We start from the raw sequence: 10964 nt of genomic DNA, 5'->3' as shown, positions 1-10964 counted from the left end.
TCCAGAACTCAGACGTTCACATTCTGGAGAAGCTGAAACAGTGTCAGGATTTCTCCGAAGATCAGATCAGTGCAATGGAGAACGTCCTGCTGACCAAGAACACCGCATACGGGTACTCCCCCCAACACACACACACACACACACACACACACCAACACACACACAGCCATACACTCATACACATATGACAGCACGTTATTATTGTTGTGATAAATCACATCACTGCAATCTTTCCTGAAGCGGTGTTGGGCTGCAGGATGATGGAGGTCCTTTAATCTGCCTCCTCCCGTTTCAGAGCTCCGGCTAACTGGACCCTGAACACACTGAACACTCTGGGGATTCTGCCTCTCTACTTCAGCTCCGGCTTCTGGGCTTACTTCACACAGGTAATGTACTTCACTCGTCCCCATCACATTTTCTAATGTCTAATTTTGTCCCTGTCACATTTTGTAGTGTCCAATTTTTTCCCCATCCCATTTTGCTGTGTCCAATTTTGTCCCCATCACATTTTGTAGTGTCCAATTTTGTCCCCATCACTTTTTGTAATGTCCAATTTTGTCCCCATCTCATTTTGTAGTGTCCAATTTTGTCCACATCACTTTTTTAATGTCTCATGTTTTTCCCCATCACTTTTTGTAAGGTAAAATTTTTTCCCATCACTTTTTGTAATGTCCCATGTTGTCCACACCACTTTGTAGTGTCCCATGTTGTCCTCATTGTGTTTTGTAGGGTCCAGTTTTATCCCCATTACATTTTGTAGAGTCCACTTTTGTCCCCGTCACTTTTTGTTGTGTCTAGTTTTCGCCTCACAACCTTTGAATAGCGTAGTCCTCATAAATTGTTCTAGTGTCTAATTTGTCCCTACCACTTTTTGTAATGTCAAATAATGTTCCCATCTCTTTTTGTTGTGTCAAATTTTGTCTTCATCACTTTTTGTAATGTCCCATGTTGTCCCTGTCACTTTTTGTAGTGTCTAATTTTGTCCACACCACTTTGTAATGTTCCATTGTCCTTCTCACTTTTAGTAGTGTCCCACATTATCCCCATCATGTTTTGCTGTGTCCAATTTTGTCCCCATTACATTTTGCAATGCCCCATGTTGTCCCCATCACTTTTTGTAGTGTCTCATTTTGTCCACACCACTTTATAGTGTCCCATTGTCCTTCTTACTTTTAAAAGTGTACCCATCATGTTTTGTGGTGTCCAATTTTGTCCCCATCCATTTTGTAGTGTCTAGTTTTCTCCTCACAACCTTTGAAAAGCCTCAATTTGTCCTCAACAATTTTTCAAGCATCTAATTTTTGTTCTATTTTGTCCCCATCCTTTATTGAAGTGTTAAATTTTGTCCCTGTCACTTTTTGAACTGCCTAGTTTTGTACGTATTACATTTTGTAGTGCCGCATTTTGGTCCCACCATTTTTGATAATGTTTCATTTGTCCCCTCACTTTTTGTAGTGCCCAGGTTTAATAATGTTCAGTAGATTTCTACGCCCATGCCTCCCACATTTTTGTGTGTGTGCACTGTGTTAAGATGGGGCCATGTGTGTGTTCTGATAGAAAGATAAAGCTCAGTTCATGAAGACCTTCTTGCCATGGCTGAGAGCCAGACCAGGATTGTCCAAACAGAGGATCAGCTCCATGATGAATGAAGCACAGAAAGTCTCAAAGGCCAAAATCAGACTGAGCCTCAGAAACAAACGGGACACAGGTGAGAACAGGACCAGAACCAGATTTTACGGGGCAGTGGTGCTCAGCGGTTAGAGCTCCGGGCTATTGATGTCAGGGTTGTGGGTTCGATACCCGGGCTCGGCAAGCTGCCACTGTTGGGCCCTGAGCAGGTTGTGTGGGCCCCTAAGCAAGGTGTGTGTGCTCACTGCCCCTAGTTCACTAGTGTATGAGTGTGTTCACTACCACAGATGGGTTAAATACGGAGGACACATTTCGCTTTACCTTTACACTTCCACTGGTCAACCTACCTGCAGCAGCAAAAGCACCTCACACATACCTGTAACAGTCAGTAAACAGTCTGCTAAATCCACACAGACTCTATTAATTCAGTCCAGTACTATACTGTTTGAAGCTGACCAGCTGTGTCCAAATACTTATGACAAGTGAAAAGAGGCTGTTGTCAAACACTGTCCATTTATTTTACACCACAAAGTAGAACAAAAGGCATCAGCCCCATCAAACCCAACTAGATTACCATCACATCTACAGTACACTTCTGGCCCACCATCACATCTACAGTACGCTCCTGACCCACCATCACATCTACAGTACATTCCTGACCCACCATCACATCTACAATACACTCCTGACTGACCCACCATCACATCTACAGTACACTCCTACTGACCCACCATCACATCAACAGTACAATCCTGACTGACCCACCATCACATCTACAGTACACTCCTGACCCACCATCACATCTACAGTACACTCCTGACCCTCCATCACATCTACAGTATGCTCCTGACCCACCATCACATCTACAGTACACTCCTGACCCTCCATCACATCTACAGTATGCTCCTGACCCACCATCACATCTACAGTACTCTTCTGACTGACCCACCATCACATCTGCAGTACACTCCTGACCCACTATCACATCTACAGTACTCTTCTGACTGACCCACCATCACATCTGCAGTACACTCCTGACTGACCCACCATCACATCTACAGTACACTCCTGACTGACCCACCATCACATCTACAGTACGCTCCTGACCCACCATCACATCTACAGTACGCTCCTGACCCACCATCACATCTACAGTACACTCCTGACTGACCCACCATCACATCTACAGTACGCTCCTGACCCACCATCACATCTACAGTACACCCCTGACTGACCCACCATCACATCTACAGCACACTCCTGACTGACCCACCATCACATCTACAGTACACTCCTGACCCACCATCACATCTACAGTACGCTCCTGACCCACCATCACATCTACAGGACACCCCTGACTGACCCACCATCACATCTAAAGTACGCTCCTGACCCACCATCACATCTACAGTGCGCTCCTGACCCACCATCACATCTACAGTACACTCCTGACTGACTCACCATCACATCTACAGTACACCCCTGACTGACCCACCATCACATCTAAAGTACGCTCCTGACCCACCATCACATCTACAGTACGCTCCTGACCCACCATCACATCTACAGTACGCTCCTGACCCACCATCACATCTACAGTACACTCCTGACTGACTCACCATCACATCTACAGTACACCCCTGACTGACCCACCATCACATCTACAGTACACCCCTGACTGACCCACCATCACATCTACAGTACGCTCCTGACTGACCCACCATCACATCGACAGTACACCCCTGACTGACCCACCATCACATCTACAGTACACTCCTGACCCACCATCACATCTACAGTACACTCCTGACTGACCCACCATCACATCTACAGCACACTCCTGACTGACCCAGCAATCACATCTACAGTACACTCCTGACTGACCCACCATCACATCGACAGTACACCCCTGACTGACCCATCATCACATCTACAGTACACTCCTGACCACCATCACATCTACAGTACGCTCCTGACCCACCATCACATCTACAGTACACTCCTGACTGACCCACCATCACATCTACAGCACACTCCTGACTGACCCAGCAATCACATCTACAGTACACTCCTGACTGACCCACCATCACATCTACAGTACACTCCTGACTGACCCACAATCACATCTACAGTATGCTCCTGACCCACCATCACATCTACAGTACACTCCTGACTGACCCACCATCATATCCACTGGACACTCCTGACTGACCCACCATCACATCTACAGTACACTCTTGACCCACCATCACATCTACAGTACACTCCTGACTGACCCACCATCACATCTACAGTTCACTCTTGACCCACCATCACATCTACAGTCCACTCCTGACTGACCCACCATCACATCTACAGGACATTCCTGACTGACTCACTATCATAACTACAGTACACTCCTGACCCACCATCACATTTACAGTACACTCCTGACTGACTCACCATCACATCTACAGTACGCTCCTGACCCACCATCACATCTACAGTACACTCCTGACTGACTCACCATCACATCTACAGTACACTCCTGACTGACTCACCATCACATCTGCAGTACAGTCTCTCACTGTTTACTTTGAGGGTCTTAGTTACAGTAGCAGTGTGTGAAACTACCTCCACGATGTTTGGAAGCTGTACTTTAGACTGGCTAATGTTCACTGAGAGCTATAGCTGATCTGCATCTAAACAGTGCTCTATTACGCCACCTAGAGGTGATTTAGATAATACAGGAGTGGATTCTGGTCTGATTATTGTATCTGGTGGGAATATTGGTAGATGATGTTGCTATTGAAAACAAGAAGATGACCAAAAGCATCAGGAACCAGTTTAACAGTGTGACTCTAAAATGATGAAAATAATAACAAATAATAGAAAGAATAACTAATATATATAAAGAAGGGAACAGATAGTTTAACATAGAAAAGGAACGGATACAATATTGAAATTTGAGACTCTTTGTGAAAGTGCCAGGTGTGTCAGTAGCTCCCAGGTTTTTAAACATCCAATAATCACTTGTCTCTGATAGAGAAAGGAAGAGCATGAACCTCCATTAGTAGGGTCTAATAGATCACAGCAGTATAGAAGAGTGGACGTAATGTGCTCCTCTTTCTGGACATTAACCTGTAATGGAGCTCCTGGGTGGGTCAGATAAGAGAGCATTACAGTAATCCACTCTGACGGACACTGAACACTTAGCAGCTCCTCTCAGTCAGCAGAAGACGGTGTTATGGACGTGAGGGACGTTGAGGTGTTAGTAGGCCTCTGTGCAGCATTATGCTGGATGTTGGACTCAGATTTAGTGTTAAAATAGAATATTTATGTAAATTCTAATAAAGAGCCCAGTTTAACAGTAATTATAAAAACCGTGAGAACTGGACGCAGAGTGTTGGGGCAGGTGGGAACCATGAGAACCGCAGCACTGTTACCACCGGGGTTGACCAGTCTGTCCCACTGCCTGATGATCTGTGTATGACTCTCTATCCTCTCTCTCTCCTCCAGCCTGCACAGCCGGAGAGATCACTCAAGTCCAAGCCAGCGATAACTCCTTGCCGTTCGGCTACGATGTGACGCAGTTTAACGTGTGCCTGAGTGTTCAGGCGCTGAAGGACAATCTGCCCGCCATTTCAGAGAAAGCTACTGGGAGCGACTATCAGCGGGTCATCCTGGATAAACTCAACCAGGTAACAGCAATGGCTGAGTCCAGTCTGAGGTGCGGTTAAGGTGAAGGTGCTATTGGGACAAAGGTGTGGTTGAGTTAAAGGTGCAGTTAGAGCGAAGATTTGGTTAGGGCAAAGGTGCAGTTGAAAGTGTGGTTGGGATGAGGGTGTGGTTGGGACAAAGGTGTGGTTGGGTTGAAGGCACAGTTGAGTCGAAAGTGTGGTTGGGGCAAAGGTGTGGTTGAAGCAAAGGTGTGGTTGAGTTAAAAGTGTGGTTAGGGCGAAGATTTGATTAGGGCATAGTTCAGTTGAAAGTGCGGTTGGGGCAAAGGTGTGGTTGAAGCAAAGGTGTGGTTGAGTTAAAGGTGTGGTTAGGGCAAAGATTTGATTAGGACATAGTTCAGTTGAAAGTGCGGTTGGGGCAAAGGTGTGGTTGGGTAGAAGGCACAGTAGAGTCGAAAGTGTGGTAGGGGTGAGGGTGTGGTTGGGGCAGAGGTTTGATTAGGGCAAAGGAGTGGTTGAGGCAAAGGTGCATTTGGGGTGAAAGAGGAGTCTGGATGAGGATGTGGGTTGGGTGGTGGAGCAATAGGGGCACAGGTGCAGTTAAGTTCGGTTAGGGTGAAGATAGAGTTGGAGCAAAGATGTAGTTGGGGAAAAGGTGCCGTTAGAGCTAAGGTCCAGTTAGGGTGAAGTCATGGTTGGGGCAAAGGTGTTGTCGGGGCAAAAATGTGGTTGAGGCGATGGTGCAGTTAGGGTTAGTTAGCAAGATGCTCCAGTTGGGGCGTAAGTACGAGTAAGCGAAGGCACCGCCACTCCTGACTGTAAGGATTAGGGGGAGGGGCTTAGCAAAAGTTGTCTAATTGGTCAAAAAGCTCTCAGCAATAGGTGGAGTGTTCTGGTCATTCGGACTGACGGATGTTCTCTTTATTTCCCGGTCGTTTGTTTTATCCCGCACTCCTCAGGCTTACCCAACTGGCATCAGCGATGAAGTTCTGCAGGTCCTGGGCCCCGCCTCCCGTGCTGCCACGGTAACCGACATTAGCAAGTGGAGCATCACCATGGTCGACACACTGTCAGCCCTGATGAAATCCAGTGATGGTAACTGGACCTCAGAGCAGGTCTGAAAACCAGCACACACACACACAAACACACACACACACTGTTTATTTATTCATTAGGAATGTTGGACTGCATTAATGCATTCTGATTTATTGATCAGATTATTGATTTTGAAATGTTAGAATCCATTATAATGCCCTTCAGTAAAGTACACGCCTGGACTACAGCCAAACTACACCTCTCTAACATCACAACCATTACAGGCTCTAAAAAAATCAACAGTTTAGCCCCACCCATTCAGCCTACAGCAGTATAGCCCCACCCATTCAGCCTACAGCAGTTTAGCCCCACCCATTCAGCCTACAGCAGTTTAGCCCCACCAATTCAGCCTACAGCAGTTTAGCCCCACCCATTCAGCCTACAGCAGTATAGCCCCACCCGGTGCGGTGTGAGATATTATATTTATGTATTTGTTTGTTTGTTTGTTGTCAGGTGAAAGCCATTGTGGGTAAGTATCTGGGAGTCAGTGGGAACTCTCTGGGCAGCTCTGAGTTAAACGCCATTGGAGGAGTGAATCTCTGTGCACTGGACGTCAGTACAATCAGAACAATCAGCTCATCCAGCTTACAGTGAGTACACACACACACACACACACACACACACACACATAATTACACACACACTGGACACTGGACACGCTGTGTGTTTCAGGAGTGCGAGCTCGCTGTCAGTGTCTACCTGCAGTCTGGCTCAGAAGGAGGCTCTCTTCAGCATCGCTCAGACAGCCTTCAGTGACAAAACCCTCAGCAGCAGCCGAGCAACCAGCACCATCTCCTCCAACGCCTACCAGCTCATCCAGAACTACCTCAGTGAGACCTGCAGCACCCTACACCACCCTACAACACTCTACAACACCCTACAACACTCTACACCACTCTATAACTCTATAACACTCTACAACACTCTACACCACTCTATAACACTCTACACCACTCTATAACACTCTACACCACCCTGCACCACTCTACAACACTCTACACCACCCTACACCACTCTACACCACTCTACAACACTCTACAACACTCTACACCACCCTACACCACCCTACAACACTCTACAACACTCTACAACACCCTACAACACTCTACACCACTCCTTAACACTCTACAACACTCTACACCACTCTACAACACTCTACACCACCCTACACCACCCTACAACACTCTACAACACCCTACAACACTCTACACCACTCTATAACACTCTACATCACTCTGTAACACTTTACAACACTCTATAACACACTATACCATTCTACATCACTCTATAACACTCTACAACACCCTACAACACTCTACAACACCCTACAACACTCTACACCACTCTATAACACTCTACACCACCCTACAACACTCTACACCACTCTATAACACTCTACATCACTCTAACACTCTACACCACTCTATAACACTCTACATCACTCTGTAACACTTTACAACACTCTATAACACACTATACCATTCTACATCACTCTATAACACTCTACAACACCCTACAACACTCTACACCACCCTACAACACTCTACAACACCCTACAACACTCTACACCACTCTATAACACTCTACACCACCCTACAACACTCTACATCACTCTGTAACACTTTACAACACTCTATAACACACTATACCATTCTACATCACTCTATAACACTCTACAACACCCTACAACACTCTACACCACCCTACAACACTCTACAACACCCTACAACACTCTACACCACTCTATAACACTCTACACCACCCTACAACACTCTACACCACTCTATAACACTCTACATCACTCTAACACTCTACATCACTCTTTAACACTCTACACCACTCTATAACACTCTATACCACTCTATAACACTCTACATCACTCTATAATACACTATACCATTCTACACCACTCTATAACACTCTACAACACTCTACACCACTCTACAACACTCTACACCACTCTACAACACTCTACACCACCCTACAACACTCTACACCACTCTATAACACTCTACAACACTCTACAACACTCTACACCACCCTACAACACTCTACACCACTCTACAACAAACTACACCACCCTACAACACTCTACACCACTCTATAACATTCTACAACACTCTACACCACCCTACAACACTCTATAACACTCTACACCACTCAATAACACTCTACAACACTCTACACCACTCTGTAACACTCTACATCACCCTACAACACTCTACACCACCCTACAACACTCTATAACACACTACAACACTTCATAACACTCTATAACAAACTACACCTCTACAACACTATAACACTTTATTACATGCCTCAACACTTTATACCACACTACACCACTCTAAAACACTATAACAGCCAATAATACTCTATAAGACACTACAACACTATAATACTATAACAGCACTAATACTAGCGATGTTCACACAGTGCATACCTTTATTCTGACTTACTGTAATACTTAAATATTGTTGTGTGTGTATGTGTGTGTGTGTGTGTGTGTGTGTGTGTGTGTAGGTGGTGCCAGTCTTGCCTACGTTCAGACTCTTGCAGGATCCAGCATCAATATGGATCTGTTGACCTTCACCTCGCTGAACCCCAGTGTGGTCAACGTGAGTGTTCTCCTACCAGACTTGCTAGAAGTTCTGTTTTCTGAATTCTGCATACAGATGTTTATGTAGCTCTACTGTAGCTCTAATGCAGCTCTAGTGTAGCTCTAGTATAGCTCTAATGCAGCTCTGGTGTAGCGCTAGTATAGCTCTAATGCAGCTCTAGTGTAGCTCTAACGCAGCTCTGGTGTAGCTCTAGTATAGCTCTAATGCAGCTCTAGTGTAGCTCTAATGCAGCTCTGATGTAGCTCTAGTATAGCTCTAATGCAGCTCTAGTGTAGCTCTAATGCAGCTCTGGTGTAGCTCTAGTATAGCTCTAATGCAGTATTAGTGTAGATATAGTGTAGCTCTAGTGTAGCTCTAGTATAGCTCTAATGCAGCTCTAGTGTAGCTCAAGTGTAGCTCTAATGCAGTATTAGTGTAGCTCTAGTGTAGCTCTAGTGTAGCTCTAGTATAGCTCTAATGCAGCTCTAGTATAGCTCTAATGCAGCTCTAGTGTAGCTCTAGTATAGCTCTAATGCAGTATTAGTGTAGATATAGTGTAGCTCTAATGCAGTATTAGTGTAGATATAGTGTAGCTCTAGTACAGCTCTAGTGTAGCTCTAATGCAGCTCTAGTGTAGCTCTAGTATAGCTCTAATGCAGCTCTAGTATAGCTCTAATGCAGCTCTAGTGCAGCTCTAGTGTAGCTCTAATGCAGCTCTAGTGTAGCTCTAGTATAGCTCTAATGCAGCTCTAGTATAGCTCTAATGCAGCTCTAGTGTAGCTCTAGTATAGCTCTAATGCAGCTCTAGTGTAGCTCTAGTATAGCTCTAATGCAGTATTAGTGTAGATATAGTGTAGCTCTAATGCAGCTCTAGTGTAGCTCTAGTATAGCTCTAATGCAGCTCTAGTGTAGCTCTAGTGTAGCTCTAGTATAGCTCTAATGCAGCTCTAGTGTAGCTCTAGTATAGCTCTAATGCAGCTCTAGTATAGCTCTAATGCAGCTCTAGTGTAGCTCTAGTATAGCTCTAATGCAGTATTAGTGTAGATATAGTGTAGCTCTAATGCAGCTCTAGTGCAGCTCTAATGCAGCTCTAGTGTAGCTCTAGTATAGCTCTAATGCAGCTCTAGTGTAGCTCTAGTATAGTTCTAATGCAGCTCTAATGCAGTTCTAGTGTAGCTCTAGTATAGCTCTAATGCAGCTCTAGTGTAGCTCTAGTATAGTTCTAATGCAGCTCTAATGCAGTTCTAGTGTAGCTCTAGTATAGCTCTAATGCAGCTCTAGTGTAGCTCTAGTATAGTTCTAATGCAGTATTAGTGTAGATATAGTGTAGTTCTAATGCAGCTCTAGTGTAGCTCTAGTATAGTTCTAATTCAGCTCTAATGCAGTTCTAGTGTAGCTCTAGTATAGCTCTAATGCAGCTCTAGTGTAGCTCTAGTATAGTTCTAATGCAGCTCTAATGCAGTTCTAGTGTAGCTCTAATGCAGTATTAGTGTAGATATAGTGTAGCTCTAATGCAGCTCTAATGCAGTTCTAGTGTAGCTCTAGTATAGCTCTAATGCAGCTCTAATGCAGTTCTAGTGTAGCTCTAATGCAGCTCTAATGCAGCTCTAGTGTAGCTCTAATGCAGTATTAGTGTAGATATAGTGTAGCTCTAATGCAGCTCTAATGCAGTTCTAGTGTAGCTCTAGTATAGCTCTAATGCAGCTCTAATGCAGTTCTAGTGTAGCTCTAATGCAGCTCTAATGCAGCTCTAGTGTAGCTCTAATGCAGCTCTAATGCAGCTCTAGTGCTGCTCTAGTGCAGCTCTAATGCAGCTCTAATGCAGTTCTAGTGTAGCTCTAATGCAGCTCTAGTGCAGCTCTAATGCAGCTCTAATGCAGTTCTAGTGTAGCTCTAATGCAGCTCTAGTGCAGCTCTAATGCAGCTCTAATGCAGCTCTAATGCAGTTCTAATGCAGCTCTAATGCAGCTCTAGTGCAGCT

At 45.0% G+C, this 10964-nt stretch overlaps 1 protein-coding gene across 1 annotated transcript in view; it reads left to right on the top strand.

Moving 5' to 3' along the window:
* The window catches only part of LOC140535618 (mesothelin-like protein), an 11979-nt gene extending 2909 nt beyond the window's left edge, over positions 1-9070 (top strand). Inside the window, exons 6-13 of the mRNA XM_072657014.1 lie at positions 1-112; positions 296-386; positions 1558-1708; positions 5128-5309; positions 6248-6403; positions 6837-6973; positions 7056-7213; positions 8907-9070. The exon at positions 1-112 is cut by the window's left edge and continues 79 nt beyond it. Coding sequence (XP_072513115.1) covers positions 1-112; positions 296-386; positions 1558-1708; positions 5128-5309; positions 6248-6403; positions 6837-6973; positions 7056-7213; positions 8907-9070 — 1151 coding nt within the window. The remainder of the gene's footprint in view (positions 113-295; positions 387-1557; positions 1709-5127; positions 5310-6247; positions 6404-6836; positions 6974-7055; positions 7214-8906) is intronic.
* Positions 9071-10964: the final 1894 nt, after the last annotated feature.

This window comes from Salminus brasiliensis, chromosome 15 (genome assembly GCF_030463535.1).
Source record: "Salminus brasiliensis chromosome 15, fSalBra1.hap2, whole genome shotgun sequence".
In the NCBI taxonomy this organism is placed as follows: Eukaryota; Metazoa; Chordata; class Actinopteri; order Characiformes; family Bryconidae; genus Salminus; species Salminus brasiliensis.
This window is presented reverse-complemented; position numbering and strand designations above follow the sequence as displayed.